Source organism: Aptenodytes forsteri, unplaced genomic scaffold (genome assembly GCF_000699145.1).
Source record: "Aptenodytes forsteri isolate BGI_AS27 unplaced genomic scaffold, ASM69914v1 Scaffold270, whole genome shotgun sequence".
Taxonomy (NCBI): Eukaryota; Metazoa; Chordata; class Aves; order Sphenisciformes; family Spheniscidae; genus Aptenodytes; species Aptenodytes forsteri.
Genome location: NW_008794631.1, coordinates 3,943,203 through 3,968,981, shown reverse-complemented (window position 1 = coordinate 3,968,981; position 25,779 = coordinate 3,943,203). Strand labels below are relative to the sequence as shown.

Here is a 25,779-nt window from a genome sequence, read left to right as displayed (position 1 = left end):
GCAATAACAGAGTGAAAAAGAAAGTGTTTGGTTGTTACATCTCTGAAGAATCCAAGTGCAGCAATGGCACTAGGATCCTACTACAAGGACAGGCTGAAGCCGAGCAGGTAGACAGCTTCTCTTTGAAATCAATGCGTCTACTGACAGGATGGAATCTAGCAATTCTGCTACCCTGGCCTTTAAATTTAAGATATGAAAGCCCAGTCCCGCTAACGCTTCCTAGAAAGTGCTGAGGGCAAACACAATGTAAGCAGCGTTACATGGGCCAATAGCTCTTCATAATATGCCTCTGAAAATGAAAATTTGATTTAGAATCCTCTACCTGTACTATATCAAATTAATCAGGTGATCTAATCATATTATTCCAATGGATTAGATCTCTCTGCTACAGTGGTCCTGGGGAGCTCTGGTATTATAGTTCATATTGCCATCCAAAGCAAAAAAAAAACCCAAAACAACCCAACAAAAAACCCGTAATTGTGAATTCAATAATTAATTTAATAACAAATACGCTATATAAATGATTGTTAATATGTATAATTTTGTTACTGTGATTGTAAGAACTCCTAGACTATTGGGAATTAAGGACATGTTATATGTCATTTAAAAGACCGTTTCCCTAAATTTGCCATAGGATCTTGGATTTGACCGATAGCTTAATGTCTCCAGGGATTACTGATCACCATATATTTAGCTAGACAGATGGACATTTACAAGCCCTGAATTTCTATAACAGAAGCAGCGTATAATTACAAAGATTGCACATACAAACAGTCTGGTAAGTCATCCAGCCTTATATTTGTGGGAGTGAATTTTGGGTATCACACTTGTGATTCTTTGAAAGGGGCAATTTTCAAAGGGCAGATTCTTAACATATGATGGAAATCTGGCTCCTTAACGAGTCCAAGCAGGTCATTCAGAAATGGAGTATCCCAAATCACTATTCACTTAAGCTCCCAATTTTGAAGAAACATACCTTTCAGTTCTTGTTCAGTTGCTATAGTTTTATTAATTTGCAGGGAATGTAATTTAATTTCTGGAATGTAGTTTAATTACACTGAATAGTCCTGTTTTGTAGACAGATAGCTTCAGAAGTGTGCTCTAAGCAATATGGGTTTATGCTGAATATTATAAAAATGGGTGTTATATTACACACATATTATCAATACTTATCTATATTGTGGTGAGGTCTGCAGTACTGATTATAAACCAAGGAACATTTATAAAAACAAGTAATAAAAAGACAGCCCTTATTTAAAAGAGCTAGGCAAACAGACAGATTCTGTAATTTTATCCAACAATAGGGAAGATTCTTCCTTTCTCTTCTCTTTCTATGCAACCTGCGGAATTACTGGACTTAACATTATGTGTGGAATAAACAAGACAGCCTGAGGGAATCTACAGTTTCATTCAGTGATATCTTCACAGTAGTATGTTTTTTTAAACATACAATGAATGGCCACACTTCGCTTATGTTTCCTGTGGAGAACATGTAAAGGGAAAACTATCGAAAAACGAGTCTGGGTTTATATCTTCAGCTCTTACAATGAACATCTTTGGTGCCAAGTGCCTCACGTGAGTGGCGATTGTGAACCATTTCTGGAGCACAGATAGAAACAAGCAGGCTTCTAGGTTGGAGCTGATCTGACTATGAGTTATAGGTATTATAACCAACTTTTCTTCCAAACCAATACCCCATCCCTCCAGAAATCTTAATAGGCTTTTGAGAGCCTCCATTTAAAGCTGGCTGCATAAAATGATCCTTTGATGAAAAGGGATTGAAACAAGGGTTAAAGTAGACATTGAAAGGTTATTGTAGAGGGCACATTGTTCATACAATCCTCCTTTAATATGTGTGGTGTGCACCTGCGATAAGATGATTCATTAGATAAGGCCTCACTTTGACAAGCTCCATCGTTCAACCCTCGGGGTAGTGATGGAACAATTCTGCACCCACCCAGTAAATATAACAAGGTCAGCATTTTTTTTTCCTGGGACTTGGATGGTGATACTGAAGCTCAGGATGCATCTTTGTTTATGTTTTCTGCTAAAAAAAGGGGGGGGGGCCCTCCTATAAAGTGTTGTCTTTTATTTTTTAATGGGCCAAAATAAAAAATGTCACCCCTGTTCCAATTAAATAACACAGTGATAGAAAATTACCAGGAAAAAACCTGCTCTTCATGTTTTGTTTTTTTTTCCCATAGTAAACAGTAAGAGTAGAGACTAAACTTTAGGTTCACATATCACCCAAGCTGCATCATTTCAATAAATGTTTACCAGGGCCTAACATCCACATAAGCACTGTGGATATCACCGTACACCCAATTTGTAGCATTTAGAATAATGACATTCAAATTACTCAGTTACCAGGTCCAGTCATAAGTTATATTGACAGATTTGTTACGATGACTTTATGTGAAACAAGTAGTTGTGTTAATTTTAGTCCTAGTAAATGCAATAAAGAAAGCTACTTACACATGCTGCATCAATGGAATTATTTTTATATATATGGATTCAGATGCATATCTTTCTGCATCATATTAAGACTGAAAACAAAATAGTTTGCAACAAATAAACAGCTCCCAAATGCAGAGAATGCACAATCTCTCTCTTAGACACACCATAAACATTGTTCAAGTTTCTGTTTGGAATATTTTCTTTAAAGCAAAAGTTTCTCCCAAATTTGCATTACAGACTGACAGATTCATTGCAAATTGCTTAACTTAATCAGCAAATGAGTAAGCCACCCAGTTAAATCCATCCCAGACACTTCATTACAATTTGTGTTCCTTTACTTAAAACATTTAGTATCTTTTTAGAAATGAAGTAATACAGAAATGCTACAACTTGCAAAAAGGTATACTTTTAATAGTACAGTAGCACTTTAATATAGTTGTCTGTTATTAGGCCTATATAAGTCGAAGAAGACAGCTGGCATGTTTGTTAAGAATCACAGGTTTGCTGGACTTCTAAAATACCATATTATTGCACTATTGTGATCTTTTCAAAAGGTTGAATTAAAATAAAACAAACCCTAAGCCTTTTCTGGCTTGAAAACACTTTCTAACAGCTCCTAACTTCCTCCCAGTTCTCAGACTTTCCATTTCTTACCTTGTCTGGCAAATCAATATTTATTTATCTTCAATATGTGCACTTTTAAATTGCTGTCATACAAGCGGAACTCATTTTTGTCCCAAGATCAGCCTGCCATCAGAATTCACTGTTTGCTCCATCTTCTACTCACCTGTCCTTGTGCATTAGTGACGAGTTGACCTGTGACCCCCTGAAGACTGGAGAGGGCATTGCCAAAGGCCTGGGAGCTCGCTATTGAGCCCATGGCTGCTGCTGCTGCAGCCGCTGCTGCTTGACTTGCTAGCGGGTTATTAACCAGCTGAAAAAAGAAAGAAAAGATCATGGTAAAACCCTCGGTAAACACAGAAACACAGAGTGCTAACTGGATAACATAAAAGTGATTGTGCTAACGTGGGTAAAAAACTGTGCAGTCCAAGAGCTTGAGTAGTTTTGAGAGGTTCTTATTTCTGAGGCTTTGGTGTCTTTGACAACGAATGGTTTTAAAAAAGTCAGAGGAAGTTCCATGTTAATATCGAAGAATAAAACTCTCTTTTTTCACCCCTTATTATCTTTTTTTTTGAGTTATGCTTGATGCGTTTCTTTAGGTTCAATGTGCTAATGCTGCAGGTGTAGCAGCCTAATCCTGCTGTAAACAGCAATCAGTGAAAGATTAGCATTTGATTTGAATGGGAGTGGGATATTTACTTGGGGATATTCAGAACAGAGACTATTTTACTAATGACCCCAGAAATGAGAAAAACCTGCAGATCCTTTTAATTTATATCATTAAAGAATTGGTCTCAACGTCTAGATAAATCACAGCAGAGGACTCAACCCTGTGATTAAGTTCAGTAGAAATCAACTAAAAATTCAAAATTCATTTGCAAAATATGATACTAAGCAACTTACTGCTTCTCAACTGCAAATGATTAATTGCAGGACTCATAAATTTTCAGGAAGTGAGTTGTACTGCCCACTTCAGTCGGTTCTACCTGGGTGCTTCATATAAAGCATAGAGCACAGTCACGGCTTTCACCTTAGGAGACTGTGGGAATGCCACAGAGGAACACTCCTGTCAACACTTGGGTTTATCAAACATACAAAATGTGTGTTCCTCTGTCAGAATCAAATGTCCTCTGGGAGATGGCTTGTTCACTGGTTTATTGTGAATTTTATATTTTTTCATCCTTTTCTGAGAATGGACAAACTTTGAACCAAGCACACAGGGATGACAGTAAAAACAAATACAATTAAAAAAAATGCTGGGAACCATCATCACTGGGACAGCTGTCCTGAGAACAATCAAACAAACTCAGTTCAACAGAATGAAAATGTATTTTAGAGTGGGTTTGCCCCCTAAGAATCATTGCATTTTAGCAGAGCTTGCAAAATGCACATTAGCAGGGTAAAGTAGCCAGAAGTTTGAGGGGGGAAAAAGTCTGGGGACAGCAAAGACATTTTTTCTTAGGCTGAGGTGAAAATGCTGAAGCTAACTCAGAAAAGTTTAATGTTTGAGCTGAAATTAGTAGGAGTTCTGACTCCTTAGATGATGAGTAAATTATCAATCCTATAGAAAGGGAGAGTCACAGACACCAGTAAGGGATGTAATCCACAGACAGGCTCTGCTTCAAAATACGTTATAAAAAATTAATCAGTGATTAGTAGATGTTTTAAGCATGTTACAGATATGAGTAGTGTGTATGTTATAGATGTTTAGAAGCCCATCAGTAGAAGATGTCAGGTATGGCTATAATCTATGCTTATAAGAAACCTACTTGTCTGCTGGACGTTGTGAAATCTACAACAATTGATTGGTCATACATTAAAACAGCTATTAATCATTCATTAGCCCTTCATGAAGTATTTATAAATGGAACCTTGATATAAAGTGTTGCCTAAAGGGGCGCCTTGGGCGCATCCAATCCCTCTAGAAATTGTAAAGTAAATAACTAAATAAAGATTAGTAGCAATGCTGGACAGAAAAGATGACATTGTTGGAGGAAATATTTTGATTTGGAAAAAATTGTTATATGAATCTTCAAAACCGGTCCGTGGCATCCCGTGGCAAGAAAACCAAGCAGGAATAAAACACAAAGGGGGAAACCGCAATGACTGCTTGATTAGCAGTCTTGATGAGCTGTGAAGAGAGCGGAGAAGGGCACAATGACCAAGGCAAAGCTCAGTCCCTGAATGCAGAGTGCAAGCAATTCCACTGCCTGCACAAGGTGTGAGCCCAAATGTACTTTCGTGCACTCCACAGTGACTTGGGTGGTGGTGCCTGAGCACAGCAGTACCATGCCAGATAACAGAATAGACAAACTTGTCAGTTTTCTGCTCAAAACAGTGACATGTCTTTATTGTCCAGATCAGAAGCTGGTAAACCCTGCCTTTCTCCACAGCACTTCATGGGCAGCGCTGGAACTTGGAGTAATTCCCTTGTAGCTGTAAATACTTGGAGAAGAAAGGGGCAGCAGCAAAAGTGTAAGACTTTCAGAAAAGGCCTTCTGCAATCTTATTAGGCACTCACAAATTACTGCATCTATGATCCTACAGCATCTGACTGCAGGTATAAATGATAATCTGTTATTATTTATAACATTATTAAAACTTAAACATTAAAACTTAAACTTATCATTAAAAATTAAAATCACGGTTACCTGACATCAGCTAATAAACTATACTAGCTGCTATAGTTTATGGTTTCAGTTGCATATAGGAACAGTTACTTGGGGAGCATAAGTAAGCTTGTGAATCTGGAAACCCTACAAAGGGTTAAAACCACCTAAAAATCAGACAATCACCTCCTAGAATCTCCTTTCCATTTTTCTTGCTCCGGTTTTCAAAAACTGTACATTTTCAAATACAACAATAAAATTTAATTACAACAAACCCTGGAGACACTCAGGATTGCTTTTAGTTGCATCACAGAGATAAGCTACTTATTAAAAATGATGGCAGAGGCTATGATATGCATAGGTACCCTGGGTAGTACCACGTTCCAGGAAAAATCACAGTGAATAGGCCAACTCGCAGGGTAAGAGACTTCCAAGTGCATATAAAAACATCCCTATCTATTCATAAGTCTGATTAAAAATGAGAAGATGCATTTTTCTTTGAGTGCTTTGGGAAGCTGTTGACTGCAAGTTACACTCTGTTAAATTGACCCCTTTTATATCGTGTGCAAATTGGGGATTAAGAAATACATCTCATTTCATTATGTCTGGACACCAAGGTAACTTCTAACACATTATATCTTGCTTTTATTTTAAAAATAAAATCTCTGACTTGAGAGGTTTATGCCATTTCTCAGTGCAGGTTGGATCCCTGAGAACACTTATTGGAAGTATTAGAAATATATTATGGAAGTTCCCACAAAGGGCTCTTCCCATTTTTGTTTCTGTATTTAAATAATGATTTAATTTGGAAGGCTGAGACCTCTGGAGCTGTCAATTCCAGTGCCCAAATTTCGGCTCCCACTCAAAACACCAGCCATAACAGCAGGTAATAGCGATCTTAGTTTAAAGTGACAGGCCAGCCCTCTCAAGGATGCCTCCGTTAATGACATGATTATATGGGGAAGCAAACTTTATGAGGAAGAATCTTGTAATAACTGAGTAGCTTCAGTACATTTTTCTGACTTCCCAAAGCTGAACTTTTCAAGGAAAAGCATATGAAAGTTGTTCTGCTCTAACTTAGTGTAAAGCAGGAGCCATTCCACTGTAACAAACAGAACTCACAAATAAAACTAACCTGTAAAATGATGGGGGATGAAAGAGGCACTACTTACATGATCCTAAAACTGTGACATGTGAAGTGAGAGTTTCTAGGGTTAAGAAATAGTCTTCAAAAAGCACAATTTCAAGAAAAGTGTGGTAGAGTCAATGCTGCAAGCAGCTTTCTTGAGAGCCACAAATTCTTTTTTCTTCTGGAAGAATACCCTCTTCCTCTCTTTTTTTCCAAAGCTAACTTAGTATCTCAGTGAACTTGCTGTGAGAAACTGATCAAGCATTCACGTATTGTTGAATACAAGATCGGATTTGATAGCCTACACAGTAATTTTACTTTTCTCTATAAAGGACATATCCTACTAAACTTTCATTCTCCTGGTCTGGAAATCAAAAAGCCAGTTTTACTCATTCCATTATCACTCATTCAACAAATATAAAGAAAAAACCAAATGGTTTGACTGATGAAATGAAAAGCCAAGACATTTCAGGATGTCAGAACATCATATGAAAAAATGGGCCTGTAACCTGAAAGGTAAGGTCACTCTATGTAGTGCCAGTATAAGAATGAAGTTAGAACTTGTGTGTTTTCTAAAGGACTTGTGGGAGAGGCTAAGAGTGAAGATACGCTATCTGAATGCAGCAATGGAGAATGGAGGGACATATTGTGGAGTAACAGGAGGCATAACTTCATTTTAAAAAATAGTATCGGTGTTTTTCAGGAAGGCTGTTAAAAAAATTACATTTCTGGATATCTCCTAGAGATTAAATTAGTGTAGAAAAGCAGTATATTTGATTAGGGACCGACAGATCCTCAGTCTCTTATGTTCTCAGACAATCCTTTCTGTAGGGAGCATCACACTACTAGATCAGCTACTGATCAGCTACTGAGAGTGCTTGCCTAAACCAATGCTTTTCAAGGGAAAACAGAAAAATCCTTTGATTTAAATAACTAAAAGTTGAGGAGAATTCAGCAACGGCTCTCAATCAGAAACACATGACATTTTTCTTTTCTACCCAGACTATGTGAAAAATGATCATAGAAATTAAATTTTTATTAGCATGGCATTTGCTATTGTAGGAATTTTTAACTGAGAAGCTATGTGAATTTTATCTGTGTTTAGATTATGAGAGAATCACATGTTAAAATCTAGTGGGGTTTATTCCCATTTTTTCACAGTGGCTCATGAGACAGATTCTGGGTAGTAGTCACTTGGCCTTAAGGGAAAAAGACTGTTCCAAACTGAGCACAGGCTTCTGAGGATATTCTGGTCCCTACTTCATTACTGTGAACAGCATTATCATCTGTATTGGGTGTAGATGGTAAGGTTTTGGTAGTGGGGGAGCTGCAGAGAAGGACAGGAAAAAAAAAAGGGAAAACAACAGAGGGAACACCAAGGTCAGAGAAAGGAGAAGGAGGAGGTGCTCCACAGCAGAGCAGGTGTCCCCACTGTAGCCCTTGGAGGACCCCACACTGGAGCAGATGGGTATTTCCTGATGAGAACTGTGATCCGTGGAGAGCCCACGCAACAGCAGGGGAAAAGTGTGAAGAGGAAAGAACAGCAGGAGGGAACTGTTCTGGACTGACCATAGCCCTCCATAACTCCTGCACCACTGGGGGTGGGTAGAGGAGTCAGGAGTGAAGGAGTGAAGCTGAGTCTGGGAGAGGGGGGAGGAAAGATGTTGTTTTAATGCTTGTGTTTTTGTTTCTCACTACCTGATTCTATTTTAATTGGCAATAAATTAATTATCCCCAAGTTGAGTCTGTTTTGCCCGTGACAGTGACTGGTAAGCAGTCTCTCTATCTTGACCCATAAGCTTTCTCATCCTATTGAGGCACTGAGTGAGCGGCTGGGTGGGCATTTGGCTGTTAGCCAAAGCTAACCCACCACACCATCCCATTCCAGTAACTGTAGACTATATCTAACAAGAACAATATGAAAGTGTCTTCAATACCTTGAAGACATAGAAGCAGATCATTCCAACCTAGATACCCATATGTTTGGTTTCTAAACATAAATGAATTGATGCAGAAGTACAGTTTCCCTGGAAGTCCCTAGTGGCTCTTCTGGCAAATTCTTTGCATGCTTATATTCCTAATTATCTTCAATATGCATATATACCTTGTCCCAGTTGATAGCTCCCTTGGACCTGTATCAAATCTCAAAATCCCTGAAGGAATTTTAAAAAAGACACTGGAAAGACTGCTTCAACTTAATCCTGGGAAAGCACCTAGATACCACAGGGATGAGTGCCAAATAAATGTTTGTACTAATCAACAATAAGAAGACCACTTAGCATTTATATAGAATTTTGCAGCCAAATTTTTCAACTATGGTTGCCTGAGCTTTGTCGGTTTAATTTATTTTTTAGGGTCTTAAGAAAAAAAAAGTCAAATTTTCAAGAAACCTGTGAACATGCAGATCCCAAGAAAGCCAAGAGAGAATACATAGTTAACATAAAGCAAAAGAAGTTAATTTTATCCAAAAAGGTAGTATGATCAAACAATTTGGAAACCTTGTATGTATTTGATATCAGTTAGAGAGCTTTTTTTAATTTTTACTCTTCCCTCCCCTCTTTTTAGTTTATGTAATAGGATAATTACAACATTTAACTTTTATAAATGAACAACAGGGTAAATTGTCTAATGAAATGGCTGTAATACAAAAGAAGTTAATTTTATCCAAAAAGGTAGTATGATCAAACAATTTGGAAACCTTGTATGTATTTGATATCAGTTAGAGAGCTTTTTTTAATTTTTACTCTTCCCTCCCCTCTTTTTAGTTTATGTAATAGGATAATTACAACATTTAACTTTTATAAATGAACAACAGGGTAAATTGTCTAATGAAATGGCTGTCATAGAGCCTAATCATGCATAACTCTTCGAAAACATGCCCCAGCAGGCACATGTTTGAAGCAAATCCCAAATTATGAAAAAAAAAAAAAAAAAATCTGTCAACACTTGTTATTTGTACAGAGCTGGGATATGATCAACCTATAAACTATACAATGTAGTTACAGTATCCAGACCTAACCAATAACGTCTGGTTATTCCAAAACTGCACAGGTCTATATTTGCAAATGGTTGTAGATGGTAAGAGTTGCAAACAGGCTGCTTAGACAGACATTTTAGTATATGCACATGTCAGATATTTATGTGCAGAATACAATGCAGAGACGAGGATACTGGAGTATCTGAAAGCACTGACTTGCCAGGGACACTTAAAATATCTGGTTCTCACAGACACTTAATCTGCTCATTATATACATTTATTGTGGCTGAGCTATTTGCTGTCTAAATCTATGCTGAATTTTCTATCAGGAGTAAGTACTGATAGTGGTATCACTGATGCGACATGACTTGATTCAATGCAAAGCGACGCGACCTGAGGTGATGGGAAGCACGCAGTGCTCATGTACGCCTTGATATGACATGGATAGAGGAGGATGCACAAAATTTCTCACAATATCTTTGTAAACAAGGTGCTGCTGGTCAAATTGGAACCAGTCTAAAAAACTACGACAACAATTTACAAAATAAAAAAAGGCATATTTTTAATAGAGCCATGGCAAAGCAAATAAAGAGCAGACATCATTCCCAGATCTCTACTGGAGACATTAATAATGAAGAACACATTAGGACACAGGCAAGGAGTGAGTTGAAACCACCCTAGCCATTTTCATTTCTGCTCTATTAGTGACAGATAGAAAAGAGAGGAAAGGAAACTAGAGGAAAGGGATCCTGTTTGGGCCTAATCCTACAAGATAAACTAAATCAAAGGTGTCAGCTTGTCTGAGTCTGGGTCTTATGTGTTTACCAGAACAAAGAGCAAATATATTTAAATATATTTAATATATTTAAATATAAGTAACTACAAAGAGTAGCTGACTGACTCCTTTAGCAGCAGGTCAGTACTTACAGACTACCCACACTCTAGTCCTGTGGGTTCCCGGCTGTCCACATTTTTAAGTTAGAAGTATGAAATGTTCCAGACCCGTATAAGCTGGCACACACTGTTCCAGATTTTAATTAAACAGAGCCATCTTGGTTTAGTCTGGTTAGTTACCTTTATGTTTATGCAGTCTTTAAAATATCTACAACTGTTTATTTTATGCATGATGTAAATATACTGTAAACAAACTACCTCATCTGACTTTGCATTGCTACTAATCATAAATTGTATTGGTGCTCATAAAAGAGGAAGAAGTACTGAAAAAATCATCTGAATTCTCTAATTCTCTGAAGTAGTTCCCATGTGTGACAAGAATGAAAGCAAAGAGCATCTCCTAAACTTTCTGAAAGGGGCTGCGACTCAGCTCATTTCAGGTTGATTAGTTCCTCGGTTCCTGTGTTTGTCTATTTTAGAATGATTTATCTGGCTTCTGAAAGATGCCTTCCCCACAAGAAAAATGGTTACTTCAGGGCTCCCTTGCTGCTAAAAAAATGAACTCTTATCAAAAGGAAATTGCCATCTGTCTTCTCGGATAAGAGCCCAGCACTTGGGTCTCAGTGATCTAGTCTCTGTAGAAAGTGTGTCAACCGTGAGACACACCAAATTAATCTCCTTAATCTAAAACATTTATTTGCCTTTAATTTGAATGTGTGAATGGCATGTGCACATGTAAATATGACCATTTGCATATATAAATGATAAAAATGCAATGTGAGGTCACACCATGATAATATGATGCTTCACGTTGGGTATTTGAGAAAATATTTCTGAAACAGTCTTGTTTTACGGTACAATATGCAATCTTAGTATACATGCCTGGAACTGTTTATTCAAATATTCATATTAAAAATCAGACTTTTAGGTACAGACCTTCTCTTTTGCCCTTTGAAGAATAAATCCTACTTAATACTTAGGGACACACTGCTGACTGAGAACACGTATAAGGCTTCTTTAAAAATTCTAAGCCAGCTGCTCTGCAAAGATCCTCATTTGTGAAGCTGGAAATACATCTGGATACTTTCATTTATTTCTAACGTAATAGCATCACCAAATAGGTCTGCTTTCATGTAAGCTAAGTGCTTACATTGAAGTCTCATTGACTTGAATGTGAACAAGATCAGATCTAAAACTGGAACTATGTGGAATATTTTTCTTTTCACTGCTTTCAGCTCCAAACTTGACCTTACTAGATGCACCGATCTGATACAAAGTTGAAGAATGATACAGATGACTCCTGAGTACAGTGGAAAGATTGCTGGCAAAGATGCGGGTCAGTCCAAAATCCAAATCTGGTTCTGAATCCAGGTATCTAGAAAGCTGGAAGGATTTAATCTTCTGTGGTTACATCAGTTCGCCCAAAAGTCAAAATGACATAAACACCATAATTGATACCATGTGTTTGAGAAGTTCTCTGTTTTCCAGGTTTCATGGAGTATATATGAGATATCAAATCAGTTGAGACACTGATTTTTATTCAGACATTTGTGTTTTGCTGAAATCTCAGTATACAAAGTGAGATTTGAGAAGTGTGAACAAAGTTGAAGGAAGCATTTAGTTTGAAAACCTTGAAGTCAAAACCACATTTCTAATAAAATAAATATAAGGGGTGAGTGATAGCCACTAAAACAAGAAACCTGAGTGAAAGTCTCTGTGGGGGGAGAGGGCATGCGAAGAAGGATGCTGGGGGTCCCTAAGCAGGATACTGTTAACATTTTCCTTGGGGCACTATTTTATTACTTCAGTACAGTTCTGAGTGCCCAGTGATGGACTGGGAATGTAACTTTGTTCAACTGTTTGCTGTCCGTGTGTCAATGGGGATGTTACTGCTGCTACTCCTTTTCTAAAGATAGAGCAATGAACACTTACAAGCCTGTGCTCTCCCTCCTTGCACCAGCACTATGTGAGCATATTGCATCTCAGATGGTAGCAACCTCCTGCTACATTCACCTTTGGAAGGCTTCATCTGACTGTAAACACACGAGAAGTCACTAGTTAACAGAGGACTGACTACAGCACTTCAAAGTCACTGTTTATACATACATACACCCACTATTCTCTTTTTCACCAGCAGTCCTACTCTGTACATAAAGCTACATATAAACTGGGAACAAGTGTGTATTTAACATGCCAAAAATTGTGCCCTCAATGCAGCCCCTACAGAAGAGGAAAGGCAGAAGGGTTAATAGTGTAATGCAGCCACATATGAAACATTTCCACAGAGAATCCTCTCTCCTCCCAGGCACTTCCATCTCATTTGGTGTCAGCAAGAAACCTGCTCCTAAAAATGAGCTGCAAATCCTGCCCCAGAAGCAGCACTGCCAGAGCGTGCTTATGCATGCTGTGTGGGGCTGGGCTGCGCTCAGCACCAACTAGGTGACTCCAGGTTTAATTTTGTTAATCTTCTTCTGAGAGGTGTACAGAATATTTACCAGTTATTTTAAATTTACTGATTGCCTTGAAAGCTTTTTTAATTTTTTATTTATTTTTTATTCTTTTTCATAATCCAGCCATGTCCCACCCTTCCTGTGACTCCTCCCTGGGGTTTTTTTGGGGGGTGGGTATAATTTTTTTTGCCACGATAGACTCTCCTTCTGCTTTTACCTATTTGATTCCTTTTCTCTGATCTCTTATCTCCAGTCTCAGCCACTTTGCTCATGTCACTCTGGATCTGGTCACAATAGGTTTTCCATATGGGAGTTCACACAGAGCTGCAAAAGCAGCAGTAAATCTACTGTGTCTGTAATGCTGCCATATTAATTCCTAATCAATTTCAAAGCTGTATTTGAAACTCATATATTTCACCTCAGCAAAATCAAAATAACGTCAAGTTGCCAACAGCAAATGAAACTTGGAAATATAATTAAAAACATATAGGCTAGGAATGTATTGTTTCGGAGGTCTTTGCAATTGCCACTGTGATAGTCACTATAAATTGATGGCAAGAGGGTATATGAAACTGAGATCCTCTTATAACAAAACCATAGCTCCCTATTGCTTGAGGTAACAGAAGAACTGCTGTTAGCTGAATGTGAGTGATGACTGCAAGTATAAACTGAAGAATTTTTTTTGCTGCAAGGATCAATTCCAAACTGGTTAAAATCTGAGGCTGAGATCCTGCAAAGACTGCTTAAAGTTAGCCTGCATGCAAGTCCTAATGCAGTCCTGGGTAAACACAAGAGAGTTTGTGTTAGTATGTTCTTGTGACTGTGATTTTTCTACTTCACAGATAAAGATGGGGTGTGAGTTATACTCCACGTTATACATCTCATTACATAAAATCACATGCAAATATTAATTTACCCCTATGCTGATATTACTGTATTTTAAACAAAAGTCATGGCAAAGTTTAGCTCCTATCATCCTCTTTTTTTGTGTGTGGAGGCAGAATGACAGAAATAATGCCTATGTTATTACTCAGTATCTGCTACTGGCTGAATGCATAGCCTGGGGAAAGTCTAATTATCATTTACAGTAAATAATTTCCTCCATATTTATTATCAATGGAAATCTACTCATAGACATTCAGCCAAGGAATTCTGCTATATGGGCAAAAATATGTACTATCTTTTTCAACAGCAGCTCAGCTTACAATCTGAATGTCTGTAGCTTTTTCATTAAATTCATTATTGCCTTATTGTACCTAGACTCTTGTTCTTCCATAAGGCACTGTCAATAGACAGACAGATGAATTTCTTCATGTTCTAAGTATTTTCTACTTTTATCTGTTGACCAGATTCACAAAATATTTATGGGCCCTGTAGCAATTCTTGCGCTTTACAAAACAAGGGATTTTTTGTACTAAAAATAACGTAAGTTCCAAGTCCTTGGTCTGATTCTGATTTCTCTCCACCAGGATATAAATCTGGTGTAATTTTAATGAGGTCAGCAGAGTTGCAATTGGTTAAAACAGAGGTATCTACTGTCAGAATCAGCCCCTTCAATTTCTTACAGGCTTCAAATCTGCAATAAGGGGGGAACAGTACTCTCATTTGAAATACTAGAATTAGCTAATTACACTGTATTTTATTTAAATCAAATATTCTCACCGAAGGCCTGGGTTGTTTTTTTTTTTGTTTTTTTTTTTCATTTATGCCACTGTAAACTAGAGAAGATATCCACTGAAGTCAGAAGTCAAAACATTTACACCTACAGCTGTGAAACTAATGGATTTTTCTGTTTGCAGACTGAAAAATTCCCTCGAAACACCCTACTCACTCCTTCAAAAAAAAACCCCCAAAACAATAACAAAACACGGTTCAGGTAGACCTGGAGTGAAAAAAAATGGAAAAGAAATAAATTTTAGGTCACATGAAACATTTAGTTCAGACCAAAATGATTTCTTGAAAGGAAATGTAAAATGGATCACCCTCACAGATGGGTGTTTTAAAAACTGAGTGGAAATACTTAATTTCAAAGAAATAATTCTTCGTGCCTTTTTCCTAATCTCACCCATTTTGGGGTGGGAGGAACATATATACGTTCCTAACTATTTGCCACAATATACCTTTGGAAAGGGTGCAGTGTGCAGACATCTCTGTAGCCACTGGTACTGGTGGGTGCTACTGGTAATTCTGTCAGTAAAAGGGGTAAGCCAAGGGTCAAAAATGTTTTTGCAGGCAACCCAGTCAGACAATGCTGCTGTTCTAATGCACCTCCAACAAACTGTGATGAACCCAGCCAGAGTGCAATTAAGACAGGACTCTTTCACTACACCTATCACATTCATACTACTTGTGCATGCTATAAAACAAATACTCGCTATAAGATATGAGGTATGTGCTGTTTGCTTTCCAAACTTAAAGCTGAATATATCCCCTTGAAAAGAGGATATATTTCACAGAGGGCACTCGCATGGTTTCTTACCATGCCAGGAGAAAACAGACGAACAGAAAAGGGATGGCCTAGTTTTAAGTTAGTATTAACTGAACACAAAACGAGGGTGCAATCGTTCTGCGTTGAATTGTTTCCTCTTTCAGCAACGGCAATCAGCAGGCAGGTAACAATCCTCTTAGTTTCACCTCAAAGAAACAGACAAGGACTCTGACTTGCAGAAGACCTGGTGAACATCAGCCAGCTAGAAGAGGCAAACAACATCAACAGCCTAAACTAAACCAGAAGTAGTTACTTTTGCGTGGGTCCAGGAGCCAGTTTTTTGGTTGTAGCTGCAAGAGAGAAATGTAAGTGAGGGGATTTCCTTTCTCTCTCCTGAAGACCATGACCCAGCTGAGCATTGCAGGTTGCTAAGGCATCTGAATCAAGATCTGCAGGGAGCGAGGGACAAGGGTCCATTTGGCAAGTTCACTATAACTCAAGGGTTCCCTGACATTTCCACTGGTGAATCCCACACTGCGTGATATCGGAAGGCTTCTTCTCTCCACTGGTCTGACAGAGACCTAGTTTAAAGCAGATTTACCTGATATACTGTTAGAAGTCCAAAATATTTCCTTTGATTTCAAGAAAATTCCGCTGCTTATTTAAATCAATGTCAGTGAAATTAGACCTCTCTCTTTGCTCCTAATAGTCATCCAAAAACAGTGTGCCTATTAAGAGCCATCAATGTAACAGGTGGAGTCCCATGGAGGTCAGCATAATTGCAGCAGCTTAGAGCAAGGCAGAATTTAGCTCATTGATGCTGGTTTGTGAAAAATAAATCAGAAACTTTATGGATATTAAAAACAGTGTTAAAACAGGGTCTTTTATACAGTAATTATAAGGTTATTTCTCAGTAATTCAATCTACTGAGGGTGAAAATATCTTTTTTTATTGTTGCCTATGATGGTAATAAGTCTCCCTGGCATCTGTAAAAGCAACAATAGCTTTTCATTGATTTTGCTTAAAAGGAAAGTTCAGGGTTACAAAATTAGTATTTCATGTGGAAACATGAAAAACTTTCCAAAGTATATGCGATGGAAATAGTAATAATTATGTTTGAGGAGGAAGGCAGTCTTGTGATTAGGGTCCCTGGGTAGAGATCTAGAAATCTCACTAGAGATTTGGGTCCAATTCTTCCATCTATTTTCATTTCTTTAATTTCCTGTCTGAAAAATGAGAATAATAAAACTCCCTTTCTTTCATCCTGTTTGTTTGTTTGTTTTCTCTTTAGATAATACACCTGAAAGTCCATTAGGACTGGATTACATATGCACATGCACCAAAATAAGGCAAGATCCAAATTAAAACCAGTTTTATTATTTCAGGGTAAATCTGCATGTGGAATATTTCTTCCTGTTTGCTGCATAGTACCTAGTGATTTAGGTATTTATCTAGTATTTATGTAAGTTGGGCACTTAAGCAACTGCCATAATATATATACAGGTAATATTAATGGAGGCCAAAAAATTTCTCTGAGGTACAGAAGTGAATGAACATCTAAGTGACTAGCAAAGATGCTCACAAAATGTACGTCTTTAACTAAGAAGCACGTAAATGGTAAAAATAACTACAAGGGACTATTTCAAAGTGAAGCCTGACTTTACACGAGGAAATGGTAGATCCAGGAGAGCATAGTATATATGTCTGGATCTGCTGCTGTTTATAAATTAACTGGTCCAACTTTGTTGGCTTACTTTATCAGAACACCCTGCATAAATGAAAGCCTTGTCTTCTCTCTGAAGTTGCTATCTGACAACATATATATTCTTTAGAAAACACTAATTTTACCATTAATGCTCTGGACACCTTTCATAAGATAAATCAACTACTCAACTTGCCACTGCAGTGGTGGGGAAATCCCCGATGCATCTTACCATTCCTCCTGGCTTTCTGTTTATTCACACTCTTGTAGTAAATGTCACATATGATACCTTGTTTTTATCAAGTCCTATTTTAAAATGAATTACAGTAACTCATATAATGTGTACTTGAGCTCTAGACCTATCACTCTATCTTATTATGCAGAAAAGATGACTCACTTGTATAAATGACCCTCATCATATAGCTATTAAAGATAATAAAATCAGGGGAAAATTTGTATGTCAAGCCACAAGAGCTGTACTACAGAGTACTACAGGCCCCTTATTTATGATTGGCATTAACTGGCCTCCAGGTTGGTGGGCAGAGATGAATAGCCATGGATGCAAAGCCTCATCCACTCATCTGTACAAGTGGCTGTTGTGGAAAAGAAGGGTTGATGATACAGTGAGCAGCCCTAAGGAGCTCTTCTTCTGCGTCTTACCCGTCACTGCTGGGACATGGATGGTTTTGCCTCCAGCTGGAGCTGCCCTGGTGGCAGCCAGCTCCTCACATCACCGGCAGTGTCTTGGGGATGGCTCCTGTCCCAGGAAGGATGGCTCCAATTGACCAAATTTGTTTTCTTGTTTGGGTTTTCTTTTTTTGTGTGTGTGACTGCTGGGCAGATATTTTTTCTGATGTTAGCAATCCCACCCCCCTTCAGGGTATTCTTACTACCCAAGATCTACTTTTGCTTCCTTGCCACTACCTCTTCTTTCCTCAGGGAAAGAAGCTGGGGAGTCAGTGGAGATGACATGCTACTGCATGCTATCCCATGGAGCAGTCTGAATACAGGGTGCCTTTGAATCTTCAAAATACATTAATTAGCCAGAACAGAAACTGGAGGTGGTGCTTTACTCAGGGGAACTCAACAGATGATGTTTTAAGAGCATCTCAAGTTAAGATGCTTCTCACACAGCTGAGATTTATGTCTAGTACTTACTAGCTATTCTTTATAAATGTCCTGGATTGGATATGTAGTAATAAAGGCAGTGGGGAAAATGTGTGTTATCAAATTATTCTTGGGCTACCCTTTACACCCAAAAGGGGGTAAAAGTTTGCAAAAACCTACTACAGCTGGATGCCTGCTCTTTGCTTACACCAATGTAAGTAAGGTAAGAGTCAAGCCCTAACACTAGAAATCCAGAAACTTAAAAGTAAAAATAGACGGACAAATAATCAAATGACAGTATTACAGAACAAACATGCAGCAATAAAAAGAAAGGAACTCCACAGCAATGTTGTACATGGAACATATTTACCAAACCTGTATCAAAAATGTCCTTGCAGCCAGATTACAAAAGACAACAGGCGTAAAAGGAAAGCTGAGAAAAAAGAATGTAAGAAAGAAACAAAAAAGCAATCACAGTTGAATTGGTTGCCTTTAGGACTGAGCCCTGGAAGTCCATGACTCTGAGTGTGTGTGCATGTGTGTTTGTGTATAAGAAATGTGCAAGAGAAAATACATGAAATGCAGGATTGCTCCATAAACTTCAATGAACAAATAACAGCCTAATATAGGCTACCATCTAAATAGGTGATATGCTATATCAAAGAAAAACCAAGAAATATGTCATATATACATTTCAGAATGTTCCCATTACCCAAGCAGAACACAAGTGAAAAAAATGTATATAGAGGTTAATCTCACACAGGATAAAGAACATTACAGCTCTTGAATTGTATTTACAGAAGCAAAGCACTGCTGAGCTAATAAAAGAAATAACTAGTTCTAACATATCAACACAAGTGCTGAAACATAAAAAAGTGGAATCGCAAGAATGACTACCGAAATAATTATTTTAAATCAGACACACGACATACAACACATCATAAGACCACTAAATCCTAGATTAGGAATAGAAGAGAGAAGACTATAGGTAAATCAAAACACTTATGTATTTCTGTCATCTTTCTGCATCTCATGAAGCCTATACACCAGTCCTGCTGTGCAGAAGATCTAGGAGAAGAGATGATAGGCATACATAAGTCATTGCATAAGAGATGAGCCTTTAATCTACGTGTGATGATCTTAGAAACATGCAGTCTTTTTGACTAGTGTTCTTTTTAGTTTTACAAAATCGTGTCACAACTATTCTGATATACTTTACATTAGTACAGGAGGAAAAAACTTGCAGTAATGCTCCTCTCAAGCCCATATTCTGTAACAAAGCTATAAAAATGGCCTGTGTGGGAATACAGTTAGCCCACACTGCAGTCACGCTTTTGTCTTCTTTCTAGCTGTGCAGGGAATGCCCCTAACACCTACTTTCAGACACTGAAGTTACAAAGCCAGTCACCCTTCATTGTCTCTATAGTTGGTAAAGGGAAACAGATGCTCTAGGGGGTAATTTAGAGCTTACAAGACAAGGTCCTTTTCTGAGCTGTCTTCCAGAGAGGACTCTTTTTTCCATTGACCATGGGGGCAACTGAGCATACATTTAAGTGGCTCAGTTGGATGGCACGTACCAAAGGCACATACTAAAGGCATGTACCTTGTACCAGGACCCACTGCAGATGGAGTTTTGCAGTTTGTCCGGTTTTTGGCCACACTGCACACCATGTCCCGCTGCCTGACTTTGGACATGTCTGTGCATTACTTAGCGATTTAGATTTGAGCAGAGAGAGGTAAGAACCTGCATTAAGGGCCTACCTCTGAGCCCTAGCTATATAGGACTATATAGTCTAGCTCCCAAATGACACATTTAAGTCAAATGATCATTAAGTTAAATGACAGCGTGACTATCTCTGCATCTAAAGCAGAATGACAGATTCAGGGCCTTGCAGCTCTTCTCTTCAGGAACCTGTGACCAGTCTCTGAGCATATATACTGACTTCTTATAATGAAAGCAAACTGTAAAGAGCAGCAATGCAGAAATGCTTGCCCAGGCCACAAAAACCATTGACTGTGCTAACATGGTAGTCCCCTTCTCCCTGCTTTTCATTCAGCCTAGTTATCCTGGGTACAACGTTGACGAAGACAGACCTCTGCACCAGCTTCAGTACTGCCTCATGGTTCTCCATTGCACAGGGCAAGCCCAAGAGCCTTAGGCCATGGTACAGAAAATCTGCTGTTGTGCTTAAATGATGTTTCCCTTTAACCACATGCTCATTTCCCATGGACAATAAAGGTGCGGACCTGAATGTACTCCATGTTATAACGACAGTGTTAGTAATTTTGCCCCTGGTTTTAACAAATCAGTACATAAACCGCCGACAAAATAATTAAAAATTAATCCTTAGATTTTTCCTTAGTGGTTGTTCTTCACTGAGTATCCCTGGTTGGTTGTGATCCTGTTTTCTGCAGCTGTTGTACACTGCAATATTACACTGGAAGTGAACTCACAGAAAATCCTGACACCCCACCCCCCACATCTTTGCTTTTAAGCTCTACTTATGCCTATGAAGGGGTAAAGAAAATATTTCATCTCCTAAAAAGAACAGCTGAATTTATGCCCATTATGGTCATTATTACTAACAATAGGACTACTATTGGTATATCTTCTCATCACAAACTTTTTAAGCAGGGGTCAATAATCTTTCTGGGAGTTCATAAAATGCTCAAAAGCAAAACAACAAAATTACTCCGTATAAATCAGCCTGATGCAGATGAAATCACATTCAATTTCAGAGAGAATACAAAACAATCCTACAATCTTCTGAATGTTGCTTTAATGTAGACTTTTTTCAAGAACTTTAGAAACTAGCATTCAAACAGTAATAGCCCATAGAACATCGTAAACAGCTTATTTTAGATAGAAATCACATCACTTCTAAAATAGGGTTCATGTGCTGACCGGCAATCAAATAGGGTGAACCAACTGAGTAACACCGTGGAAGTTTTCCCCTCTGGTTTCAGCTTTTCTTAGAGGATTAAGGTCTGGAAACTCAATTTGTTCTACTATTATATTATCTATAAAGGGTTGTCTCTTGCTAGTTGGCTCACCATCGTGCCAAATCCTAGCACTCTAAAATACATCTATTTGATATCTAGAAGTTATCGGCCAAAAAAAAGAGAAAACAAAATCTACCTGGAATTAATCAAAGTTTTTTTTCCCCATCATTACTTTCTGAAAAAAATGATTCAAATACCCTATATTATAAAAGGAACTTGCTTTATTGTTGCATTGTGAAGAATCCATTAATCAAACTGAAAGGTAAAGAAATTGCATTTTTACTTTTGTAACATTTTAATACGAGAGTCTTTTATTAAGAAACATAGCTTAGGACACTATTTCTTAGAGATTGATCCTTCCTTAGGAACTCAGAAAACTAGGTCCTAGTCCTGTGCCTGTCAGGCTCCCTGAGTGACCTTGGACAAGCTAATCTCTTACTAACTCATTTCTCCATCTGTAAAGTGGAGATAATCATAATTCCTTTGTCTCGCTTGTCTGCTAAGACAGGGACATCTTTGGGAGCAGGAAATGTTACAGACTATGTGCTCACACTTCATCCAGCCCAGTGGCCTGTGATCTTAGCCTGTTCTTCTAGATCCTTTCCTAACACCCACTCCTAGTCCGTATCTTCTTTATCAATATCATCTTCGTTTTGTAGGAGCAGATGGAGCTGTGAACTGGTCTAAGATGGCAACAGTGAACAGCCAGTAAGACTGCTGATCACTGTGATTTGGTTCTGACACTCCAGTAAAGCACAGTGTGATGGAGGGTAGGCAAAATTACTGTGCTAAAATACAGACTGACTAAGGCATAATAAAAGTCTGGATAAGGAAACATCTTTGAAAAAGATAGTTTTTAAAGCTGTCTTTTCCTTAGTTGTTTTATCAGTAGTATTTTAAAGCATAGTCATCTTAGCAGAGTTGGGGCAATAATTCATGCTAAATAGATTTATTTAATGTATTTTTGCTTTCAGTGTTGTCTAGATTGGTGAAAAGGAACTACCTGTATATTAAAAATGCTACTTTAATGACAGAATGGAAAAGCCAGGAAATGATAATGCCTCCTAGCCAGCTAGAAGTGGAGGAAGTGCTAACAGCATCATTAGAGCTTCAGAAATTTCCAAATGCTGCAGCAAGAAGAGTGTGGGGCTGAGAGCGAGCCTGGCTGTTGATGAACAGAGGCAGGTAATGCTACCCCATGCTTTACACATTACTCTTCCTCCCAACCTAAGAATCCTGTAATCCTCCATTTCAGCTGACTGATAGCCTGTTGTTTTCTGGAAAGACCATCCTATTGCTGCCCAAGGCCTGATGGCTGCACGCTCCTAGGCTCTCTGGAAGGAATTCAGTGAAGATAAAACAAGGAGAATTACTGGTACAGCAGCAAGGGCCAGTATGAGAGTCCAGAGGGGATGTGCTGGGGTGGAGGAAGTGGGCTGAGAAGGTAACCTCCTTAACAAAAAGATGAAGGGTAGGGTTTATATCCACAAGGGCATTCTGCTTGTGAAATTATGGCAGGGTGAGGTGCAAGCTGGCACTGTACTTTTACAGCACACATTCTTGGACACTTCTGTGCAGCGCTTGCTTGTTCTGCTGCTCTGCCATTAATTCTGGCTGGCAGTAGAAGTGAGAGAAAAACCTTAAAATAATTGCTATGAACATCATTGGCATTTAGGAGATCACACGCTAAAGGTTATGCTGAGGTTCCCTATAGAGATGTAGAGCAGAGAGCAGTAGTGTCCTGGCTCTCCACAGTTTCAGCATCACTCAGCTGCTTCCTGCAGGCCAGAGCCAGGAACAAACACCGTTTCCAATATTTATATACTGCTTTTATTTCTCCTATATTTAGGTGCTGTTTTTATTTTCCCTGGCTGCTCCTGCAGCCTCTGGAAGTTTCAGGAATTTGCGTGAATTCCTAACAGCCACAGGGAGTGTGAGAACTAAACCTGTGGGGCCCGACAGGATGCAGGATACGATACTCTTCATCCTCAGTTTGTCAGCAGGGTGAGACTCAGCTTCTGCCACTTGCCAGTGGCAGACAGAACAGGCACAGCCCCTTTGTGCCATTCATGTATTTGGGACCCTACATACACACATCTCATGTTCCTCTTCATTACAGCAGCCCACCCATAAGCTTTTCTCAATTTGAAGAAGATGGCCCCAAGTTGATGGTGACATTGATACTTAACATAGCCTAGCAGCTGTGGGCAACTTCTCCACACATCTTAGGCACTTTTGTCCCTTTCTTAATGAGTATGGTTAAATCTTAGACCACTGCTTTGAGACTGGCTGATCAGTTTTCACACATTTAGCCCATAACATCAGAGGTAACAATGTTCCTTCATAATACAGAGCACACCAGGGAGACAGATCAGGAGGTAGAATGCCCTTCATTCCTTCTTGGGTATGTTCTTAACCCAGTGATTTGTCACTGCTACCTAGGAGAGAAAAACAAACACAAAACCGCCCAGTGTATAATCCAAGTCCCAAAGCACTTGATGTGGAGACATTGCTGTTATTTTTAAAGTTGGAGTGTATCTCGTCTTGCATGCTAAATTTAATACAGTGTACACTTTCCCACTCTAGTCAAATAAGAAATGCTTGAGGGAGAGCCTCTTTCACGAAGGGCTGCCAGTACCAGATGCTGATTTACCAGTCCTGGAACCAGGATAATGCTTTTATGTTTCCAGGATCACATCCTGCCTTACTCCGTGAAGGACGTCTTAATGTCGCCAGGCAGGTAAGGCTCTGAACGTGGTGCTGTGCTGAGAGCTCTACTGAAGTTTCTCATGTGCAGAGCTTTTAAGAGAAACTCAAGGATGAAGACAAGTTGCAGTCATAAAGTTTTAGTTGCACCATGAAGACAAACTTCCCAAAATTCACAGCCACTAAGATCAATCTCGCTTACACTGCTTTTGTACTGATGTATCGCACTTGACCTTCTGCACAGTTGGTCCGGATTTACACTGGCATGAAATCAGTATTAGACTTAGGGTTTGATTCAGGACTAGACAAAAAATCTGACTAATGCTGTCAACAGAAAAAGGAAAATCACGTGTTTGCAATTGCTTTGCAATGAATATTGATCAATATTGAACATCTTTGAATTAATGTGCTGTCCTTTTATGAAGCCTTCATAAAAGTTAGCTATAGATGGAAGTATGAATCGAACATCAGGATGCTGCAAAGAGTGAACAAAGCAGGGCATTGCTAATGGTAATAAAAAGAAAGAAGTGTTTCAGATTATCAACCTATTTTCTCTAACTAATTTGGGCAAAGGCATTATCTGAGCTCTATTTTATCAAGCAGCGTTTCAGATTGCTGCTTTTCTCTACCACAACACTATCTAACCTCATTCTCCCAGATTATAACTTTCCTGGAATCTGTCCGATTTGGCCAGTCCTATATGAAGGCTGAGAACGAGGGTTTCCTGAAAAAGGTTGGATCTAAGTGTGAGGGTAGTCTTCACTGTTCTTTGCTCCTTCCTCCTCTGTGTTCTTCTTTCCTAGAAGGAAAGAGCCAGCACATCTGTCTTGATCCACTCGGATTTTGCTTTAGTTTATTTCTGCTCATTTTAGTGGCCACATGAATCCAATCTTTCTTACTCATTATAATAAAGTATGGATTAAATGGAATACAGAGATAAAGCAGCACTAGCTGCTTTATAGGCTATAATTTCTTTTTCTATAAAGAAATAGGCTGTTGGAGGGCTTCAAGAAACATCTGCCTTAAAAGACCAGAAGAGAAAGGCAAGGATGAGTACCAAATACTTTAATATAAAATTAGAAAAATGGCATCTAAATTAAGCCTCCTGTAATGCTCTGTAACAATACAAAGGAAATGTTCCCTGAAATTTCAAGCATTTCCCCCCTATTGACCTTGTTCATAATCGATGAGCCGCAGACATACAGATATTTCTGAGTGAAAGAGCAGATCAGAAAAAAGTCACCTGTCACATTATATCACACCCCTAATGTTGGAGGCTTAAAGAAATTCAAGTGAAGGCTCCGGTGGGCCCACTAATTGCAGTTAATGAGATATTGCACTCGAGGGGTTACAGCATGATCATGGAATTTAATATTCCTTGACTTTACTCCCCATATTGCGGGCTATTAACATGGGATTAAAGCTATGTCCTAACATCATAGCTATAACATGGAAATATTAACTAGGAAAACGTAACTCCAACTTAATGGAATAAGTTCACCACTTCAGGCCTTTCAGATACAGTAAAAGTAGAGGAATACAGTCAAACTGCTGAAGGTTTATAGGGTATTATGCAACCTTCTTCTCCTAGAAATGCCATGAGACCTTTTATTCCTCCATGGTGATAAGAGGTGAAAACCTGCCTCCTCCATGATATTTTGACATTTCCATAGCCTGTCCTAGCTATAACAAAGCA

The 25,779-nt window shown here is 38.6% G+C and overlaps 1 protein-coding gene across 1 annotated transcript in view; it reads right to left on the bottom strand.

Moving 5' to 3' along the window:
• Window positions 1-25,779, bottom strand: part of POU6F2 (POU class 6 homeobox 2) — a 258,012-nt gene that overhangs the window by 53,766 nt on the left and 178,467 nt on the right. Inside the window, exon 5 of the mRNA XM_009273492.1 lies at window positions 3,245-3,391. Within this exon, the coding sequence (XP_009271767.1) occupies window positions 3,245-3,391 (147 nt within the window). The remainder of the gene's footprint in view (window positions 1-3,244; window positions 3,392-25,779) is intronic.